The sequence below is a fragment of the Ursus maritimus genome, unplaced genomic scaffold (assembly GCF_017311325.1).
Source record: "Ursus maritimus isolate PB19 unplaced genomic scaffold, ASM1731132v1 scaffold_3, whole genome shotgun sequence".
NCBI classification, from domain to species: Eukaryota; Metazoa; Chordata; class Mammalia; order Carnivora; family Ursidae; genus Ursus; species Ursus maritimus.
Window position 1 is genome coordinate 5,899,398 of NW_024425563.1, and position 23,094 is coordinate 5,922,491.

Consider the following 23,094-nt stretch of genomic DNA (forward strand, 5'->3'; position numbering starts at 1 on the left):
GGGAGCTGAAACAATCACAGGGCTCCCCTCATTTGTTTCCCCACCTTAGGGATCACTGTCCTATACCGCCAGAAAACTGAAGTGTTCATACACTTCGTCCAAATTTTCAGTTCTTTCAGGCGAGAGGGTACATCCAGTCCCTGTTACTCCATCCTGGCCAAAAGCAGAGCTCCCACTTTACTGTTTAGACAGGGAGGAAAGAAACTACTTTGGTCATACTACATACCACTCTCCAACACGTAGAACAAAGTTCTGTCAGAACTTTCAGCCTACCTGGAGGTGGGAAGGAAACAGAACTACTGAAGTCTCTTCCACCCGCATCCCTGACGTGTGCTAGAGCCGATCTCCTTTACTAAGAGAAAGAACTCGCACTAAAATTATGCTAATAAGTCAGCCTGAATAAGGAGAGCTTCAAGAAAAAAATGTCATTCTCTACAGAGGCACTGACAAGTATTACTGGGTTATTATATCTACTACTTACTGAACATGTCAATGTTCTGTGAGCTGAAGACACAGTTATTTTTATTCAGGGGTTCCTGGAGACCTGAGAATTATTTCAAGGATTTGTCTGGGATAAGATTGAGAAAGGTTCATAGAGACAAATCAAAATCAACCATGTCTCGGTAACTGCTGAAGTTGGATTAGAAGTACAGAGGAGGGCGCCCGGGTGGCTCAGTCAGTTAAGTGTCTGCTCAGGTCAAGATCTCAGGGTCCTGGGATCGAGCCCAGCATCGGGCACCCTGCTCCCCCCATTCCCTCTGCTTACCACACCCCTGCTTGTGTGCTAGCGCTCTCTGTCTCTGTCAAATAAATAAAAATCTGTTAAAAAAATGCATAGGAATTCACTACACTAATCTTTATTTTTATGTATGTTAGAAATTTTCCATAATAAAAAATCACAATTATGGAAGGAAATGAAAAACGCGTCTGAGTTTGAAGGACCTAACTTAGCACCTGCCCCACGAACAGCCGAAGGGAATGAAGGCAGCACAGAAGCAGAGACAAGCAAGCGGAGGAAGAAAACCCAAACGGTACCAAGCCCTTGTCCTAATTATTTTCAGATTTGCTTCCTCCCCGCCAAATAGCCCCTTTTTTTGCTTAAGTTAGTTTAAACTGGGATTTGTTCACTTAAAACCCAAGGTGCTTGCTGCTAATACGGTTGGCAAACTACAAACATTTGTATTTATCCTCTTAAAGTGTACAGTATATCTCGGGAATTCATCAAAATGGAAAAGAAAATAACCTTAACGTTGTTCACTTCTGACCATTTTCAAATATCAAGGCTACTTTTCAAATGTCTCCTCTGCCAGGATTATAGTCTCTTGGGTGCCACTTCCCGTCAAGAGGAATCAGGAGCCCCTGGGAAACCGCTGATTTCTGGTCTGGGGCAGGAAATGTGTAGGATGAGGTCTGGAACAGCTCTGGACACCAGACACCACCGGGATCAAGTCAAAAGGATGCAGGACGGGACCCACTTGTTGGCCACAGATGGTCAATTTAAGCACCGAGGTTTGAAACACATCAAATGTGTTAAAAGTCGAGTTCATATTGATACTTAAAAAAAAAAAAAAAAAAAGAAGAAGAAAGAAAACCTCACTGGTGATATCCTCTTTGGAGAATTCTAGGGAAGCACCTCATTTATTCTGAAAACAAGAAAATAGGAAGAAAGAACCAAGCATTTTATTCTTTCTGTACAAACTGTACCTCACTGTAACCAAACAGCTGATGAGGAAAACACTGCTTTTCAGAGGAATCCCAGCAATAAATGCAGAAGGAAAACTAAGGTATCACTATTTTGCAGCCCCTAATGAAACAACAGATTTGGGGAATGATCAAGAACATCCACACCATGGGGCGCCTGGGTGGCTCAGTTGTTAAGCGTCTGCCTTCGGCTCAGGGCGTGATCCCGGGGTTCTGGGATCGAGCCCCGCATCAGGCTCCTCCACGGGGAGCCTGCTTCTTCCTCTCCCACTCCCCCTGCTTGTGCTCCCTCTCTTGCTGACTGTCTCTCTCTCTGTGTTAAATAAATAGATAAAATCTTTAAAAAAAAAAAAGAAAGAACATCCACACCAAAACCATCCGGGGAAAAGTGGAGGGAGACTGCACGGTGGACAGTGCAGGCGGACAGCACGGCACAAAGACAGATCACCCCCATGCGGGCTATAAAAATAAGTACGTATGTTTATAAAATTCTTTACAGGGAAGAGAGATTACAAATCTGAAGGGATGAAATAATTCACAAACTGGTCTACACCATAACTACTCTTTTCACTGAAACCATTGGTCTTGGGTGAAAAGCTGAAGTCTTAAGTGTATGGGGAGGGACGGTGCTGTGTATAATCTGGGCTATCTGCCTTAACACTGGTAATCACCAAGTACAAAAGCACCTACCAGAAGTATTTGTCAGCATCCAGCAGACATGGCAAGGCTATTCCATATTCTTTTCTTTTCAGGAAAGCTCTGCCCTTCTCATGATATCCCATAGCTAACATAAGGGCCTAGAAAAAAATACGATTTAAAAAAAAATCACTTTATAGTAAACCAAATTGTATTAAAAGCATATCAACTCTAAAGAAATCAAATTAAGATTTTTTTTAAAACCCAAGTTCACAACTCAATCCAAAAGCCAAAATTAAGAAAAATATAGTCAAAGCTTCATTTCATTCCAATGCTGGAATCAAGCACCCAGCTGAAGTGGCTGACAGGGTCATAACCAGCACCTGTCCGTGTGTTTCCATTAGTTTATTTTAGTATCTGCTGATGGAGACTTCCAGTATTCAGTAAGACCAAATAAATAAAAAAGTAGCTATTAACGCTTGTATCCCTTTAAAAAAAAGCATTCATGGGGCACCTGGGTGGCTCAGTCGGTTAAGCATCTAACTCTTGGTTTCAACTCAGGTCATCATCTCAGGGTCATGAAATCAAGCCCTGCATCGGGCTCCACGCTGGAGCCCCCTTGGGATTCTCTCTCTCCCTTCCTCTGCCCCTCCCCCTGCTCATGCTCTCACTCTCTCTCAAAAAAAAAAAAAAAGTATCCATTTCACTTTCTAGTTTTTTGTTTTTAAACAAAGATTTGAGAGAGCGCGTGCACGAGCAGGGGATCAGAGGGAGAAGCAGACTCCCCACTGAGCAGGGAGCCAGACACAGCCATGGGACTCGATCCCAGGACCCTGGGATCATGACCTGAGCCAAAGGCAGACGTTTAACTGACTGATGCACCCAGGCGCCCCTCACTTTCTAGTTTTAATCAAGTTTTTTTTTTTCTGAAGTATCTGTCAACTCTAGTATTCCTAAAACAATTTTTAAAAGGTAATCCATGGGCACCTGGCTGTAGAGAATGCTGTTCTTGATCTCAGGGCTGTGAGTTCAAGCCCCACATTAGGCACAGAGCTTACTTTAAAAAAAAAGGGGGCAGTCCAAAAATGTTTTTAAGTTCATTAATATTTAAATTTGAATTTTAATATAATTCGGTCTTGTAAAGGTTTTCCAAAAAGTCTGGATATCATCATTTATTTTTTTTTAAGATTCTTAAAATTAATCTTCACACCCAACGTGGGGCTCAAACTCACAACCCTGAGATCGAGTCGCATGCTCCACCAACTGAGCCAGCCGGGTGCCCCTCGATGTCATCACTTAATGTAAGAGAGTTGTGGGCAAATAATTACCAACATTTTAAAAACAAACAACCATCAATCCACTGATAGCTACCAAGTTCTCTCATTAAAACTTTAATCCTTCATTTTAAATGATGTAAGTCATACAGTGAAGCCTACTCAAACTTGTCCTTTAAAGACAGAAAAATTAAAATTGACTTGACCCACAGTCATTACAGCTCTTTATTATCGGAAGCTACTGGACTCCAGATCAGATACTAATCTCAGAGTCCCAGCTGTAGAATGCGGCTATAAAGACGCCCTGGGATGTGTTCAAAGACAAAACCACGGCCTGCCTATTCCAGATTAGCAAAGGGGGAAACAGGAAGGCAGGGGAGAGATGGCAGAATACCCTGTCCGACTTTTCCCAAATTACATGCCCCCCTCCCCAGCCCAGCTCCCTATTCTGATCCATCCCTTAGAGGACATGGCCCTCTGGTAAAAACCAAAAACCAAAAACCAAAAACCCACACCAAAACCAGCACTGCTGCGGGGAGCCACGTGTGCAGAAGGCAGTGCCCCCCGTCACTCCAGAACGTTCGGTCACCTCCGCAGGACAGTGCCATCGAGCTGTTTTGTGCTACTGCAATGAAAATCACAGGCTGAGTCGGCTGTGCAGGTGCTCGTCAGAGGCTTCCATCCTGTTTAGAAGCTCCCACGAAAAGCTGTCTCTAATCCTTGATGACAGTCCAAGATAAAACAGCCAGAAAACCACTTCTGTTCTGACAGCAAATCAAAGCGCCAGCCATAAATTTCTATAGTACTTACTTTTCTTTCTGAAGGAGGAATTCTGATTGATCTGCCTGTCTGGTTAGCTATGTCTAAATATGGTGTGGTTTCTGGATCCACCACCATCTCCGCTGCAACAAAACCGAGAGGAACGCCATTAATTCAACACCAGAAGGCAGCAATGGGCATTCCGAGTACTAGACTGCAGGGAAGACAAGTCCCTGACAACGGTGACCGCTGCACACCCCCCCCCCCGGTGTCCCCTCCCAGCCCGGAGGGAAATAAGGAGCCCAGAGCTCTGTGTACCTCTCTCTGCCAGGATCTCCAGGCCTCTCTTGGTCCTCTGAATCCTTTTTTCTTTTAGTTCGGCTTTATTTTGCTCTTCTTCTTCAACCTGGAAGTGTTTCCTCACATCCTCTTCAGACTGTTTTAGTTCAAGCACCATAGCTTTCACATTGTGCGTCACTCCTTGTTCTTCAAGGGTTTTCCCTGTAAAAACCAGAAAAGCTTATCACGAAAAGAGCCATAAATGTACTGGATCACAGTCCGTTCTGTTAAATGGAACTCTGAAGCCTGCGTTTGTGCCTGCGAGCCGCCACGCCACATGCTCGGTGAGAACACGCTGACATCTGGCTGTATGACTCTGTGACTGTTAAGCAGAGCGTAAAATCGGCCAGTGAATATTCGTACCCTCTAACTGGAGAAATAATACACCCAGTTCACAGCAACAGACGAGAAGCCACAGTGCAGCAGGCACCGCGAGAGCTAATTCACTGTGGCGGTTAAAAGCAAACCTCTTGGGTTCTTTTTAAGTCTGTGGTCCTGAGTAAAGCCCTTACGCTCAGGACCTTACACATAAAACGTTAATAAAGATAGTGTCAGACATCAATGAAACAGAATGAAAGCATATTCACAAAATCAAAAGCTGGTTCTATGAAAAATTCATCAAATACACAAACCTAACAAAATTAAGTCAAAGATGTAAATAAACAACCACCAAAATGCAGAATAAACACAGATGCATACAGATTTTTAAAAAATGAAATATTATGAACTATAAATATATAAATTTGAACATTTTTCTGGAAAACTCCGTTAGATTTTTTTTTCCTTCAGAAAACTGACAAACATTCTAACATTCATGTAGAAAGATAAAGATACACCAATGGCCAAGTCACCTTGATAAAGAAGAGCCAAGAACGGGACTCATCTTACTAGATTTTAAAACTACAACAAAACCAAAGTCATAAAAAAACCTCTATAGGTGAAGGTGCTCAAAAAGTAGAAACTTCCAGTTACAAAATAAATCCATCCTGGGATGTTACATACAGCATGGTGACTAGAGTTAATAATACTGTATCGTATATTTCAACATTGCTAAGAGAGTAGATCTTAGAAGTTCTCATCACAAGAAAAAAAATGTTTATGTGAGCTGACGTTATTGTGCTCACTCCACAATATATACGAACACTGAATCATTGTGATGTACACCTGAAACTAATACGATGTTATATGTCCATTATATCCCAATAAAAAAACCCTCTATGGTTCCGGTCCAGGAATAAACCTATCGGTAAACGGAAAGAATGGGAGGTGCAGAAACAGAGTTCTAATAAAGGGGGCACCAAGTACCAGTGTGGAAAGGGCAAGTTTAGCAGGGGTATTAGAAGAATAAAGCTGGATCCTTAGCCTTTACATATATAAAGGGGACCTCTGGACAGACTGCAGACCGCATGCAGATTAGGCTTATAGAAGAAAATGTAGAAGACTGTCTGTGTGGCCCTGGGCTTGGGGAAAGAGCTTATTTAAACACAAATGACAAGGTGGAAATTGATGGATCTGATAACAATAAAATCAAGAATTTCCGCCCAATGAAGAATACAACAGAAGTGTCACAGAGATGAGAGGACAGTGAAAAGCTATCTAAGACACGTGGAACAGACGATGGGGAATGGCTCACGGAGAAGGCAGGCTAGGGCTGTGTGCAGGCTGCATCCCACCAAGCTAGGATGTGAACCTGACTCTCTAAGCCCTAAGAACCTACTGGAAACCGATTGTAGTGCCTGCCTGAGTGGCTGCAACAGCTAAGTGGTCTCCCAAGCCCATTCATGCTTCCTTCAAGTCCATTCCCCTACTGCACCCAAAAGGATGTTTAAAACCCAAATGTGTCATGTCACCCCCCGGCATCCATGGCTCCCAGCCTTTCTTAGGAGAAACACTCTAATACTGCACAAGTTCACAGGGCCCAGGTTCCTACACAGCAGCACTGACGCCACGGGCCAATGAGTCTTTGTCATGGGAGCTGCTCGGCGCCCTGATGGTTCAGCAGCATCCCTGGTCTTGACTCACTGAGTGACAGGAGCACAAGCCTCCATCCCCATCCCACAACCAAGTCATGATAACCAAAAATGTCTCCACACATTGCCCAATGTGCCCTGGGTGGCAAAACTGCCCCTGGTTGAGAACCGCTGCCACAGCCTTTTCTCTGTGGCCTCTGCCTGGCCCTCCCTCCTTAGAAAGCACTACCCTCCCCTCACTGTCTACACTCGGCCATACGGGACCTTTTTCAATTGCTCAAATTCACATCAGGGCGCTCTGATAGGAGGCTCTCTCAATTGGAACATGCCCCGCTGCCCTCACTCAGCTTTAGCACTTCTGCCTTGGAGAGAACTTCCTGGAACCCCCATTTCACTCTGAGCACACCTACACTTCCCGTTCTATAACATTTCCTCAGACCTTCCCACTAGCACAGAACACCCAGTAAACACTGATTAGAAAAGTTGTATTCTGCTTTACGTTTTTTTTTTTTTAAAGATTTTATTTATTTATTTGACAGAGAGAGACAGCCAGCGAGAGAGGGAACACAAGCAGGGGGAGTGGGAGAGGAAGAAGCAGGCTCCTAGTGGAGAAGCCTGATGTGGGGCTCGATCCCAGAACACTGGGATCACGCCCTGAGCCGAAGGCAGACGCTTAACGACTGCGCCACCCGGGTGCCCCTACGTTTTTATTTTAATCAGCTCCACAGTAATCAGTTTTAGATTATATATGCAGTAAAGGCACTAGAAATTTGTGAATAGAAAACAGTGAGAAAAAAAGATGCAGTCATTACATTAACTCGATATAAAATCTGCACTTTGCCATGACATACCTAGTTGAAGCTGTTTCTTGTTAATGACAATTTTGATATAATTTTCTTGAAATCCAAAGGTTTCAGCAATTCTGTAAAATAAACCGGTACAAGTTGCAGGTAATCGATTTATTATTATCCGTTAAATAAAGTTTAATTATGACAGCTATTTCATACGTTTCACTCAGAAAGCCCAGTGTTTTGATTTACTGTCTCCCAAACACTTCACGATAAAGCCAGCTTACTAGACGGTTATGCGAAACTGTGTAAGAGACAGTGTTCTTTTTTGAACTCTCTGCTTTACTACTTGTTTCCTCATGAAGTGGAGACCACTTGTGCGGAACAGCCATCTGAAGAGGAGGGCCCTGGCTGCATGGCAGGAGAAAATCCATTCTCTATACCTTCTGCGGTCTCCTTGGAGGAGCCCATAATAGAGGGCTGTTCCAAACAATCTCCTGCTCATGTGTGTTCAATGAATGATGCTTCCTGAATCCATCCCTAACAGCCCTGATGCGGACCAAAGAAAATGAGAAAAATCAGCTTCAGAGACGAGGGCTGGCTAGCCCTGGAGGTACTCAAAACACTTACCACTTAAAAATATAGAAGTGGATGACATAACCAACCAGGTCTCAAAAGTGAGAATGTCACTAGTACGGGACAAGTATTTTTTCTTTTTTACAGATGGGCCAATAGCCTGAAATTGGCTACAACACTTTGCTGAATGTCACAGCAAGTTATGAATGCACTACAAAATAAAATTCAAAGCTAATGATCTGATGCATATCAGGCTATTTATATCACTCATTCACTGCTTCAAGCACGTCATCAAGTACCTGGTAGGTGGGAGGCACAGAGCTCCCACTGATCTCAAGTTACACCAGGAAATAGAGGCAAACGGGGCCAGTCTTGAGTTCTCGCTCTGCCCTTAACTGCCAGTGTGAGCCTGATCCCATTCTGCAGCCTCAATTTCCCTTTCCACTAAGTGAGGAGAGAATAGTACCTGCCCTATCTCTCTTACAGGACTGTCACAAAGGATCCTATGAGCCAGCGTAGGAGGGTCAAGCAGCTGGGGCACCGGACAGATACTTACTTTGACCTCAGTTCTCTGCCAGTGATGTGCAGTCGGGTCTCCAACAGGTTTTTCCTATCCTATTTTAAAAAAGGCAAATAAAAGAAACTGTATGGAAGGAACTAGAGGGTATTATGCTAGGCAAAATAAGTCAGAGAAAGACAAATACCATATGATTTCACTCACATGTGGAATTTAAGAAACAAAACAGAAGATCATAGGGAAAGGGAAGGAAAAATACAATAAGATAAAAACAGAGAGAGAGAGACAAACCGAAACAGAGTCTTAACTCTAGGGAACAAACGGAGGGCTGCTGGAGAGGAAGTGGGTGGGGGATGGGGTAACTGGGTGACGGGCATTAAGGAAGGCACCTGATGGAATGAGCACTGAGTGTTATATGCAACTGATGAATCACTGAACTCTACCCCTGAAACTAATAATACACTATATGTTAACTAAATTGAATTTAAATTAAAAAATTCAACAAAAAAAAAAAGAAGAAAATGTACTATAGCGTGACACTTTTTGGTGCTATTACTCCACCTATAAAATCAGGAAGGTTGATATCAGACAATGTTAAGGGCTGAAATGATGCGCGCCTAGCGAAGGAGCTACTGAACAGGACCTGGCGTGTGCTGACCCTGTGACCTAGCAGCCCTCAAGGGGGCAGAAAAACTGGAATCACCAGGAAAGCCTAGGAGACGATGCAAACCTGCTCAGATTCCACACCTGCCAACCAGCTCTCTGACTGGTGGTCTGGTTTCCCAGGGGCTGGACACTAGCAAAGAGGAAGACTATATAGGTAGCCCTTTGAATTCATGAACGGGCATCCTGAGGTAGATACATATATAATTTCCTCTTCCTCATAAGCTCTTTATTTTTCCTAGAAATTTTTTAAAGCTTTACTGAGATATAATTTACATTTCATAAAGCTCGCCTGTTTAAAATACAAGTCAGTGGTTTCCAGTACACTTATGAAGTTATACAACCATTATGATGATCAAATTTCAGAACATTTTCATCATCCTTTCCAAAAAATACCATATTTTGCACCCCCATTTTCTCCCTTTATCCCCCAAGCCCCAGGCAACCACTAATCTAGTCTCGGTCTCTATGGATTTACTCATTCTAGATACTTCATAGAAATGGAACTATACAACACGTGGCCTTTGTGTCTGGCTTCTTTCATAAAGTTTCTGAGGTTCCGCCATGTTGAAGATGTGTCAGCACTTCATTCCTCTTCATGGCTGAATGATAGTCCACGGTGTGGCTATAGTGCATTTGTTGATCCGTTCACCCACTGACGGACATTTGGGGTATTTCCACCTTTTGGCTAGACAGAGCTATACAGAGCTCTTTTGTGAACAGAGCTGCTATAAACATTCACGAGCAAGTTTCTGCACAGACACGGTTTTCATTTCTCTTAGAGTAAAACTGCTGGGTCCTATGGTAGCTCTGACACACACGTACGTATTTTCAAATCTTCTGAAAATGATTAACACTGATCGGTCCTCAGAGGCCAGCAACCTTTGGGTACCCTGCCCCAGCGCCATTTCTGGACTTGAACTACTGAGGACATGGCCCTGACAGGAGGTGGCCCCGCTTGATCACTCAGCTGACCACCCTCTAGACATCTTTCCTGATGTGTCCTACTGTGTACGGTTTGGGAAACCCAGAAGTACTTTTTTAATTCCCCACTATTTCTAAATGTTCATTCAAACTCTAGAAAAGGTAAGCACGTGATGCATGGCTTTGTGAAGTCTGGGAGGCCTAAGAGGGACAAACCTACCCTGTAAATGTCTTAAAATTCTTAATTTTAAGAATCCATAAAATTAACTCTGAAGTTGATAAACGTTCAGCATGTGAACTAACTTAGAAGAACTTAAACTTTGGATTGTAGCTTTAAAAAAAAATCATAATTGATCACTAAGTAACAAAGCATCGCTACATGTACTCATTTGGGAAAATTACTCACTTTTCTTAGCCGTGGAGGTAAAAAGACCTCAATTGTAGCAATTCCTGTTGTTTTATAATTTTCGTTTCCTGTGCCACGCTCGATTGCTTTGCAACGTATTTCTTCTATTACCTTTTCTACTTCATTTTCACAACATTCTAGCCGGTCAGAGTACTTCTTAGCAAGGTCCTGTGAAGCAAAATCAGAAAAGAGATCAACGTAGTGCCAACTCACAAAAGGGGCACAATACGGAACAGCGAATGAAGGACTCTGAGGCAAAAAACTGCTGAGTGGTGGTCAGCCCATCAGAGGGAAATCCAGACGGGCTTGGCATCTAGAGAGGTACAGAGCCTAGAACGGATCCAGGGAAAAATAAAAACAAATAAAGGATAGGAAAACAGACCCAAAAGAAGACGTGAAAATAACTGGGATTGTTCTAGGCTCAAAAGAAAGGTGGGCCATGATTTATGTCACTGTAATACATTATAAATTGCTTGAAGGAACAGTGAAGTGATCAACTCTACTAGAGGGAATAAAAAGGAAAAAAAAAAGCATTCTCATTTTTCTAACTTGTGAGAACAAGTCAAGTGAGACTTAAATAACTTTCTTAACAGAAAATCCTGAATCGTTGGTACTGGTTGTAAAATAATTTGCTAGAACGACTCAACAGAACTCAGCAGGATGCTATCCTTACGATCACAGTTTGTTATGAAGGACACAAATGAGTATCTAGGTGAAGAGATACACAGGTGGAGTCTGGAAAGGTCCTGAGTGCAGGAGCTTCTACCCCTGAGGAGTAGGGGTGTGCTGCCCTCTCAGCACATGGGTATGTTTGCCAATCTGGAAACTCCCTGAAACCCATCATTTAAGGGCTTTTATGGGAGTTCCATTATGTAGGCACGATTGATTACATCATTGGCCTCTGGTGATTAATTCAATCTCCAGCCCTCTCCCCTCCCCAAGGTTGGAAAGCAGGCTGAGAATCTAATCTTTTTTCTCCTTTCTCAAAAGATTCTTTTTACTTATTTGAGAGAGAGAGAATGGGGGGAAGAGCAGAAGAAGAGAGAGAAGCAGATTCCCACTGAGCAGGGAGCTTGACACAGGGCTCGATCCCAGGTCCCTGAGATCGTGACCTGAGCCGAAGGCAGACGCTTAACCGACTGAGCCACCCAGATGCCCCGAAAGTTTAATCTTCTAATTGAAGTTTGGTCTTTTTGGCCACCAGCCCCATCCTGAAGGTATTACCAAGAGCTGCCTCATTGGAACAAAAGATGCTCCTATCACCCTTACCACTGTGAATATTCCAAGGGTTTTTGGAGCTCTGTGTCAGCTACTGGGGACAAAGAACAAATAGCTTTCTTATGCCATACCTAGCTTTGGAGCCAAGAGATTATAACAAACAAATTCAGAAAAAAGGTCACAAGATGGGTTGCAAAAAATAAAAAGTGAGGCCTGTCAGGAACGGGAAAGACAGGAAGAAAAACTCTTCCCTCCCAAGCACATCACTGTGTCACTGCCCCAGACGATATGATGCCCTTGTGACAATCTTTAGTTCCTGATAAACACTCCATCGTTTATCTCAGGATACTTGGACTGAGAAAGCAAAGAAGTACATGCTATATTCCAATATAAAAAATTTCTGTCAGAAATGATTAATGTTTTTCTGTTTGAAAAAGCAGGCAAACTTCAATTTCTAGAAACCTCACTACGTAAAATAATGCCATTTCTGATGTCACCATAAAAGATTGAGAAGTATTAGAAACATGTATTTTGGGGTGCCTGGGTGGCACAGCGGTTAAGCGTCTGCCTTCGGCTCAGGGCATGATCCCGGCGTTCTGGGATCAAGCCCCACATAAGGCTCCTCCGCTATGAGCCTGCTTCTTCCTCTCCCACTCCCCCTGCTTGTGTTCCCTCTCTCGCTGGCTGTCTCTATCTCTGTCAAATAAATAAATAAATAAATCTTTAAAAAAAAAAAAAAAAGAAACATGTATTTTGGACAAATGAACAGAGAGCCATAGTATAAAAAAAGCTGGGGGGAAGGGAGCAATTGTTTAAAGTGAACGACGCTAGCAAGGAGAACCGAGAACCAATCAGCTGCTCCCCGTGAACACGTAATACACACCCTTAGTGGCATCATCAATACCGCACACCAGCAGGGCAAAATCAGTTCCCAAATGCTAATTTTATGTAACACTGTGAGGGTATTAAAAATAGTATATGCCTGGGAAATTAGAGAACATTCTCATATGAATAAAATCTTACTGAACAAAAGTAAGTTTGTCAATTCCTAGTAAAAAGTGGGTCCCTGCTTATCTCTAATACTTTTGGTTATGCCAAAACTTTACACAGGTAAACCTGGAAATTTCCAGGGACTTCAGAATCTTATTTACCAAGGAGACTTCTAACACTGCTATTTATTTATGTCTTAAAAGAAAATACCTTCAATGCCAAACCGCCTTCTTTATTTTCGTCTGTATATGGAGGTTTCCAAAGTTGAATTCTGTCTTCCCTTAAGAACTGGGTCAATTTTGCTTGAAGGTATTTCTTTTGCGCCATCCTTGAAAGCAAAACAGTACATGAGCAATACCCCATACTACATTTCGAAGCAGTTTATAACTTACCAAACACGTTGATGTGTTCAATGTGGTAAGAAGAGCTCCCCTGCACCGCTCCCTCTCCTGTTTAATCTAAATTACTTTCATTTTATTTTTTTAAATTTTATTTATTTATTTGACAGAGAGCGTGCATAAGCAGGGGGAATGGCAGGCATAGGGAGAGGGAGAAGCAGGCTCCCCGCTGAGCAGAGAGCCCAACGTGGGGTTTGATCCCAGGACCCTGGGATCATGACCTGAGGTGAAGGCAGACGCTTAACCGACTGAGCCACCCAGGCGCCCCTCTGAATTACTTTAAGTTTTAACTAGCTCTAAAGTTCTCTAAAATATACACATTCTATACATATGCTAAAATACACTATATACAGTTACATATTATATGTTACATAAAATATGTATTTCAAAGTTGCTAATATGTGGCAACATTTATTATGCTTTTCTATTTCTTTTTTTTTTTTAAGATTTTATTTATTTATTTATTTGATGGAGAGAGAGACAGCCAGCGAGAGAGGGAACACAAGCAGGGGGAGTGGGAGAGGAAGAAGCAGGCTCCCAGTGGAGGAGCCTGATGTGGGGCTCGATCCTGGAATGCCAGGATCACGCCCTGAGCCGAGGGCAGACGCTCAATGACTGCGCCACCCAGGTGCCCCTATACTTTTCTATTTCTTAAACTATTATTCTCTGATCTAAGAGAAAAGATCAAAGAAAGATGAGTCCCTAAAGCTGTTAATTTTCATAAACAATTCAACATAAATACAAAAATTCTCTTGTATTTGTATTTTGATGAGTTTAACACAAAGACCAACCACCTTGATAGGGTAAACATAAAAGCTAGCTGGAACAGTGAACTATCAATATTCTCTATATCGGAAATTTTAAAATTAAAAAGTTTCGCTAGAAAAATTTTATATATTTTGCAATAAGCACATGACAGCAGATCTATGTACACTATTCACATCTAACACGGGTTGGATCATCATTTTACGGCTGAAAACACCCAGGCCCCAGGTTTGTAAAATGACTTGGCCCAAGACACAAAGTTAGGCAGCACCATAGTAGCACTGGGATTTCTGCCTACAACACTGGACTACTTTGCATTCTGTCCCGCAATCCTTTGCGGCTTGTCTGTCCTGTGTATGTAACTAGTCTCTCCCAAAGAAGCCCCTGGCAGCAATGCAGTTGTCTCATCTCTCACTAGCATAGCAATTTGAAGGGGTGGGGAAGGCTGCTAGAGATGTCAACAGCCAAATCAGAGAAAGAGTAAGAAAAGTAAAAGGGTAATTAGCTTCTGAATGAAGACAAGTTCTATAGAGTAAAAAATATATATAAAGGTTACCATCACCTTGATAAGTAACTTTCTCTTTTTCTATATAGGGCCTGTAGTATTTCACACCCGCAAAACCCAGTTCACCTAATTTTTAAATGAAGTTTGTTAACTTCAGTGTATTCCATAAATGAATATTTTAAAAGAAAGTTCAAATCTATCCTATACCAGTCTGGGGGGAGAAAGAGGGTCATCAGGACACGGAGGAGGAAAGGGAGGAAGGAACAAACACATCACGGAGGTTGCTGTGCAGCCAGGTGACCCACGAGAGAAACCTAGATCTTCAAGCACTAGCAAACTGCTGCTCACACAGAACAGCATGAGTAGCTTTTCAAACACAAATAACTCACGCCACCACCCTACATAGTTCCGTACGCATAAATCTTCATGAATTCTGGATTAAATATCCATGGGGAGGGATAATCATTTCACGGACTGTTGACGCAAGCTCTTTGTAAGGTCTGAGTAAAGGCCCGAAGGGTTTCACAAACGCAGTACGCACTGAGCAAATCAACAGAACAGATGGAAGTCCACAGGCACAAGACTTAATGTTTAAAAAAGATTAATCTGTTTTGAAATTTACGAAAATTTGTTATAGACAACAGAATAAAAAGTGGATACGTACTTGAAATCCAATCAAAAAAAGTTTAATAAACCAGTTTCAATTTTAACTACAGAACTGAAAGTTTCATTATGTGTGCCATACGATGTTTCACATTACAGCCAAAAAAGCAGTGATGTATGTCAATTATTTCTCAATAAAACAAGGACGGGGGAGGCCAGAAATTCATTAATATCACTGCTCCAAACTGAAAGCGAAACGTTATAAACCACTCCTTTAAAAATTTCACTTTCACTTCTGTAATGAATCGATCTATGGGACCTTTACCCAGAGCTTTTCAAATATACATATATATACACACGTATATTCAAAATCCATCGTATTATCATCTTAGGCGGAGTAATAAAAGATTCTTGTACTAAAAAATAAGAGTAAGGGAAGGAGATGACAAATGCAGAACCAGATCATCAGAGAAATGCAGACTCAACCATATTTTCTCATTAAATAGCAAAGAAAATCTAGCTTCGACTGCAAATACGAATCCCAAATGACATATTTGGAATAGCAGTGTTAGGATTCAAGCTTTTTGTCCGGCTAATGAGATTTACCTTAGTGTATACATAACTTCCTCTGTCTCGCCCCCAGAAAAACTCCAGATGAACACCCCTCCACCCGGACCCAGCCCAGCGCAGACCTAGGGCCGCGCGAACCGTCGGCGCGTCCCCAAGCCCCGGCCAGCCTCCGCGCTCACCGCCCACTGCCCGCCGCCCGCCGCTGTGGCCGCGCCCCACCCCGGGCGGGGGATGCGTCGGGGTCGTGCCGGAAACAAGGGCGCCAGACAGCGCCGGTGAGGCCCCGGTCAGGGACCAAACGCTCGGCCACCCCCTCCTCACCTGCGCCACCACCGCGCCCGCCGCGACCCGCCGAGTGCCCGGATGCGGCAGCGGCCGCCGTTTATTTTCATTCCGGGTGAGGCTGGCCCCGCCCCCGCCGCTGCGGCCGCCGCGCCACCCTCGCGCGGCCAAGAAGGAGGGTTGTGGGCGGGGTTAGAGGGCGGGTCGGGGGAATAGGTTGTGGGCGGGGCTAACGTGGAGCGAGTGTTGATGATTGTGTGGGCGGGGCTAAGTCGGGGGTGGGCGGGGTGGGTGGGGCAGGGCGAGACGGGGCGGGGCCTAGGAGTGGCCTCTGGCCGGGGGCTCACTGAGGATACCGCCCGGGCGGTGGAGACCCTGCGGGAGCCGAGGCGGTATCCGCGCGGGATGGCGCGGGATCGCAGGCCGGACCCAGTTTGCTCGACTTCAGAGGAAATTGCTCCTGGCTTCATTTCTTCAAAAGCCTTGAAAAAAAGCCAGCGGACCTTGCAGGAAGAGCGCTTTCCCCCGGAGGGCGGGTTGTCCCCCTAAATGTCCGGGTTTTACTCCCGCTCTCCATCGGGCCTCCCCTCACGATGAAATTAGGTTGCTTCGCTCGGCTCCTGCCCTGGCGCTTCTTTCCCCCGACGCTGGCCCTGCTAACCAGGTATCCATCGCACCAGCAACCGCAAGGTCTATGGAGAGCCGCCTATTCCCAAAGCGCTCTGCCCAGCGCTGTGGTCAATGCAGAGCTATGCCTGGGCTCTGTCCGTACGTCCAGGTGAGAAAATAAGACAAGTGTGCATAAAAATTAAGGGCAACTTTTGAAATGCTCTCGGAACGTGGGCGGCACCCAGGTGGTTGAGCACACTTTCTGGTAGAGCTTTGAGCCTTTGGTAGGAGGACCCGGAAATGGGAGATAGATGTCCGTCTCAGACCTCAGAAAGTTGGCTCGGATGAGGCTGTTGGCCCATCCTTTATGAATCCCGAAACCATCCTTGGGCCTGCTCTAGCATTGTGATGGGTGGGGGCTTGAGAGCTTACTTAGGTCTCGCTAGCAAGCAGCCAGCTCCAACAAGTGCCTGGGGGTACCCCAGCTACTTAGCCCTCTATCACGGGCATAATAATAACACCGTCCACGGGCATAATAATAACACCGTCCACCCGACCAAGGTCGCTGAAGTCTTGTGGGAGGATCTGTCTGCCCCTCTCACTAGGATGTGGGAAACAAAGGCAGACAGAATGTAGATAAAATTAAATTTTCCTTCTAACCTGCAGCCCTTTGACAAATACTTGAGATAGGCAGATTGTAACATTCCTCCGGGATCCTGAGAGTCTTCTTTAATATATGAAAGTCCTTTTGGAATCTCCCTTATCTTTACTTCTCCCAACCCTAAGGTATAAAATCACTTGCTCCTGATAATCCTGGGGCAGCAGGAAGTGGTGGCAGCAGCTCTTTCTTCCCACGGGTCCTGTCCGGGTGCTTTAATAAAACCACCATTTTGTACAGATGACGTCTCAAGAATTCTTTCTTGGCCGTCGACATTCACAAAAAACGACATCAGCTACACCAGGGCAACCCCCAGGATGCGATTAGCCCCAGCTGTACATTTCCAAAAATGGATATATTGGATCTAGAATAAAACCGGGCGGACCCTGACACAAACCATCTGAAAGGGGCTCTGCACACCCTTGGACACCCCCTATCGGGAGAGGTGAGGCAGGACCCCTCCTCCTGGTGCCCTTCCATTCTCGGGTGGGAAGCCTTAGGTGGAATATGGCCTAAATCCATTTTTAAGGAAGAGAAACAGGTTCCCAAAGGCACCGTTGTCTGCCAGTGTTCCCGCCCATCGCGGAGAGGCTGCAGCACACATTAAGCAGGTCAATTTCAGTCCCTTTTTCTCAACCCTTGGCTTGGAAGCATTGCCCATAGGCCCACCAGCGCACGCCAAGCTGGCGGATTTCTGTGTCTGTCCAAGTAAGAGTCTTCTCTATCTCAATAGCCTCCTTGGGGCACACAAATACTTAGAAAATCTTTGAAATTAAAGTTCTTTACGTTGAGGGGCGCCTGGGTGGCAAAGCGGTTAAGCGTCTGCCTTTGGCTCAGGGCGTGATCCCGGCGTTATGGGATCGAGCCCCACATCAGGCTCCTCCGCTAGGAGCCTGCTTCTTCCTCTCCCACTCCCCCTGCTTGTGTTCCCTCTCTCGCTGGCTGTCTCTATCTCTGTTGAATAAATAAATGAAATCTTTAAAAAAAAAAAAAGTTCTTTACGTTGAGTGAAATCAGCTGCTTAGTGAAAAGACAAACGGCAAAATGGGAGAAAATAATGGTGAGTCACATCAAAAACAAATCTCTTTGGTATATAAAGAGCTCTTACAATTCAATAGGAAAAGGACCAAAATAGAAAACGGCCAAGGCTCTGAAAATGTGGTTCCCTGAAGAGGAAATACAAATGGTTTATAAACATATGACAGATTACTTAACCTCACTCAAAATGAGATAAATATAAATTAAAACTACACATGGGGCGCCTGGGTGGCTCAGTCTGTTAAGCATCAGATGCGATTTTGGCTCAAGTCTCGATCTCAGGGTTGTGAGATTGAGTCCCCCATCAGGTTCCGTGCTGGTCATGGAACCTGCTTAAGAATCTTTCACCCTACGGGGCGCCTGGGTAGCGCAGTCGTTAAAGCGTCTGCCTTCGGCTCAGGGCGTGATCCCGGCGTACCGGGATCGAGTCCCACATCAGGCTCCTCCGCTGTGAGCCTGCTTCTTCCTCTCCCACTCCCCCTGCTGTGTTCCCTCTCTCTCTGGCTGTCTCTCTGTCACAGAAATAAATAAAATCTTTTAAAAAAAAAAAAAGATTAAAAAAAAAAAAAGAATCTTTCACCCTGTCCCTCTGCCTCTCTCTCTCTCTAAAAACAAAAACAAACTATAAGATACCACCTTGTGCCTATCAGGTTGGGAAAAAAAGTGACAGCCGGTGAAGGCAAGGCTGTGTGGAAATAGACACCCTCTTTATTTACTCCCGGAGGGTGAAACTGGCACATCTCCTACAAGGGCAACATGGAAGTAACTATCAAAATCAAAATGCATATTGTCTTTAACCCAATAATTCAACCTTTATCATTCTTGCTGTATTTTATTAACCTGCCTCCTTTCTGTGATTCCTAACGCTGACATTTAGTGGCTTCAACTGCAATTTCATGAGATGAAGAATTCTTCCTAATTTGTCTCTTTGTTTTTCTTGCTATGGGTTTTGTAGTAACAAGGAATCAAGCAACTTCTGCTGGAGTTGAATCAGAAAATCCTTAAACATCCTTTACATGACAGTGAAATTTCATGCTGAACGTTATCAGCTCCTGCTAGAAAAGTATCAGGAATTTTCAACAGTTCAGCTTTATTTAGAATTGCTTTGATCAGAACAGTGTACATGTGTTGGGTGAAGTTGTGCAGTAAACTAATTTTTTAGAGATGAGGAAGTGGATTTAAAAAGAAAACCAGTTCATTCTTGGTTTTTCTATTTGTAAATGGGAATTTGGGGAAGTGGTTATAAACTGGAATTTTCAGGGAATTTGAATGATGAGTCACACTTCCAGTCTGGTAGGTTTTCAATCACTGATAACCTTATTTGGAGACGTGGCCATTTTATTTAGCATTTTAGCTGGAAGAGAACTCGAAGGACAGAGTAACCAAGCAAGTGGTGAGGGAGATTTGTTTCCCCCTGATTGGGAATACATAATTTCAGTCCCCCTGGAAGATGACAGAAGCTGAAAGAAATTTTGGAAGTATCAGATATGAGAGTTGCTCTGATTCCCAGGAAACATGGGCTGGGAGGCTGGATCTCAGGCACTGAGAGATTGGGTCTTGGGATTGAGCCCCACGTCCATGTCGTCCATGCCGGGCTCTGCGCTCAGTAGGGAATCTGCTTCAGGATTCTCTCTCTGCCTTTGCCCCATGGGCTTCGCTGCTCACCTGACTCAGGTGGAATCCCTCTGAGAGCATGCAGTCTTCAGGTTCTGCGTCCCGGGTTCGAATTTCCGGCATGCTCTGCTCCCAGATGTTTAACCCAAGTACCTCTGTTCATCTGTCTCCCAAGAGGTGAGTAGGTGATGTTCCAACTCTCAAAAGAAAAGAAATAAGGGCAGAGGTGGTAAAGTAAATCAAACCATGGTATGCATACTATCTAACTAAATTCAGAATAATCTGTTTTATCATTTAACCTATTTTAATGTTAAAAAGAATTTGATGTACAATATTAGCTTTGTGATTTTAAGTCCAAGGGTGAATGAAAACTAAGATGAACACGGTGGCAAGAAAGTAGCTAGGCATTGCTGTAAGCTTACTGTTTGAGAGCCTTCTGTGGAATGCTGAACTACTTTACTTTGTTTCTTTACTTGATTCCAGAAAACAATGACAAATCACATGGTATGCATGACAGGTAAAAAGGTAAAATCATTGATTTAGGTCATTATCTCAGAGTAGGGAGATGGAGCCCCGCATCGGGCTCCGCGTTCAGCAGAGAGTGGGATTGAGATTCTCTCTCCCTCTGCCCCTCCCCCTGCTTGTGTGCTCTCTCCCTCTCTAAAATAAATAACTCTTTTTAAAAAATGGGAAAATCAGAAATCTCCACCATCCCTATTTTCTAAAAAAAAAAAAACAAAAAACAAAAAACAAAAAAAAACAACAACAAAAAAACCTATTTCCTAAAACTTTGGGGAATGTCTAATTCAACCGGTGGTTGTTTTTTTTTTTTTTTTTTTTTTTTTTAAGATATATCTATTTATTTTGAGAGACAGAGAGCAAAGACACAGGGGGGAGGGGCAGAGGGAGAGAGAGAATCCTTCAAGCAGACTCCCCACTGAGCCCAGAGCCCCAACATGGACATGGGGCTCAATCCCACGACCCTGAAATCATGACCTAGGCCAAAATCAAGAGTTGGTCACTTAACCGACTGACCCACCCAGGCGCCCCATTGGCTCCTCTTTTGAGCTGGTTATCACATCTGCTTTGTTCCCTCATGAGTTCAGTAAAATCTTTAACATATGTTCATTTTTATATCTGAATATGAGTGATAATTTTACTTTTATTCTGAAACTTTAACACTTTTTATGCCCTGAAAAGAGATGGTCACTGCACCTCCAAACATTGTGTCCATGGTCCAGATGAGAAGAAGGAAGGGCAAAGAATGAAAAGCGTGTGTCAACTAAGTCTGTCCATTTCTATTAGGAAAACGAGAGCTTAATCAGAAGCCCCACCCCTTAAACTTCCTACTTGAGTAGAAAAAATGTCACTAGAAAGTCAATAGACTAGAAAAAAAAAATAACCACTACTATTTGCGTGTCATCTCGGAGAATCGTGGCTTACCCCCTTAAAAAAGAATTGGTAATCTCTTAGGAAGAAAGAAGAGGGGAACAGACGTTGAGTAGCTGTCAGCAGCAGCTCGCTCCACAAGCAGTCATTTAGGCAAAGCTTCAGGTCAAGGATACCTACTTCTTGTTCCCAATGTTCCCTTTCTTCACCCTCCAACCGCCACACCTCCACCCCTGCCCACTTCCTCACAAGTACTAATTACCAAGCGGCTCCAGCTACTAAGTGATTGATCCTAATGCGTCAGATATTTAGCATGTTACCCCAAAGAGGGGATTAAATAGCAGTCGCAGAGCTTAATACAGAAAAGCAGGTTGGTAACGGGATTGCTGTAATCGGGGATAGTCTTGCAAGGGAGCCTGTGAGGGGAGTCAGGCCAGAAGAGGGGAGCCCTTCCCCTTGTTCCCTACTCTGTTGGCCATGCCTGTATCACCTGCTCAAAGAGGCAACCAAACCCGAGAGATTTGCTGAATAGTTTAGGAATACTATTTAACAAATTTTTCTTATTTTTTTAATTTTTAAAAAATTTTTAAAGATTTTATTTATTTGAGAGAGAGAGAGAGAAAATGCACTAGTCGGGGGAGGGGCAGAGGGAGAGGAAGAAGCCGACTCCCTACTGGGCTGGGCTCCGTCCCAGGACCCTGAGATCATGACCCGAGCTGAAGGCAGACGCTTAACCAATGGAGCCACCCAAGCGCCCCTTCTTATTTTATTATTTAAAAAATATTAAATAATAAAGTGAGAGGATAAATATAAATCCCCCTGTTTCATTAACTAAACTACAACCATTATTAACTTTTCCATGTAAATTTTTCTTAATAAGAGCTTTTCATATATATATAAAAAATCCCATATATGCAATTTTAATCATACTTTAAAAAATTAATGTATCTGAAGAGTTTTTATTATTATTTCATACTTTCATAAATATAATTTCAATAGCTACCCAATATCTCACCGAGTAGGAATACAATAGACCAGCCCATCATCTCCTACTGTTGGTCATTTGCATTTGTGTTAGAATACAGACTTGCCTGCTGGAACAGACTCAAAATAACTAAGGGAAATTGAAATTCTGTCTGCTCTTCTAAGAACCCCAGGCTGATATGGTGACCCCAAGGTGCAAGGAAACACTCTTTCCATCTCAGTGCGCTGCCATCTGCAGGGCACAGCCCTCCTGCGCGGAGTACCTGGTGGCTCCTTAGCACGTCCACACTCTAAGCAGATAGAAGGGAAAAGGCGAAGGGAGGGAGGGTGCTCAGTCGGAAGTCACGTGCTTCACACCTTACGTCTCCATTGGCCAGCACTTGGTCACCTGGTCACACAGGCGCAAAGGAGGCTGGGAAACGCAGAACTCAATCTCGATAGCCCTGTGCCAACCGAAGTCAGGGATTCCGTTACAATGAGAGGGACAGAGAAATAGATATTGATTGGGGAGGGCTAGTCACAAGGTTGTTGCTAATTATTCATTATTTATAATGGTGAAGGTCATCTCTGATGTGAAGCTTTTTCTAAGGGTGTTTTGTTGTGGTTGTTAGTTCTGTTTTGTTCAGTGATATTCCTGTAGATTACTACATTAAGGACAAATCCTAGACTTCCTACACTTCTTGATAACTTTATCTCTTTAAACAGAATGAGATATTAAAATTGTTTTTAAGGATTTTATTTATTTACTTGAGAGAGAGAGACAGCAAGAGAGAGCAGAGGCAGAGGGAGAGGGAGAAGCAGGCTCCCCGCTGAGCAGGGAGCCGATTGTGGGGCTCAATCCCAGGACCCCAGCATCAGTGGAAGAGAGATACTTAGCCAACTGAGCCACCCAAGCACCCCTAGATACTATAATTTTTT

The 23,094-nt window shown here is 43.8% G+C and overlaps 1 protein-coding gene across 1 annotated transcript in view; it reads right to left on the minus strand.

Moving 5' to 3' along the window:
* Positions 1–16,056, minus strand: part of NUB1 (negative regulator of ubiquitin like proteins 1) — a 26,255-nt gene extending 10,199 nt beyond the window's left edge. Inside the window, exons 1-8 of the mRNA XM_040643785.1 lie at positions 15,924–16,056; positions 12,972–13,089; positions 10,554–10,721; positions 8,600–8,658; positions 7,531–7,601; positions 4,689–4,871; positions 4,422–4,513; positions 2,392–2,498 (exon numbers count right to left, since the gene is read on the minus strand). Of these exons, the coding sequence (XP_040499719.1) occupies positions 2,392–2,498; positions 4,422–4,513; positions 4,689–4,871; positions 7,531–7,601; positions 8,600–8,658; positions 10,554–10,721; positions 12,972–13,089; positions 15,924–15,994 (869 nt within the window). The 5' untranslated portion in view covers positions 15,995–16,056. The remainder of the gene's footprint in view (positions 1–2,391; positions 2,499–4,421; positions 4,514–4,688; positions 4,872–7,530; positions 7,602–8,599; positions 8,659–10,553; positions 10,722–12,971; positions 13,090–15,923) is intronic.
* Between the last annotated feature and the right edge of the window lie 7,038 nt (positions 16,057–23,094).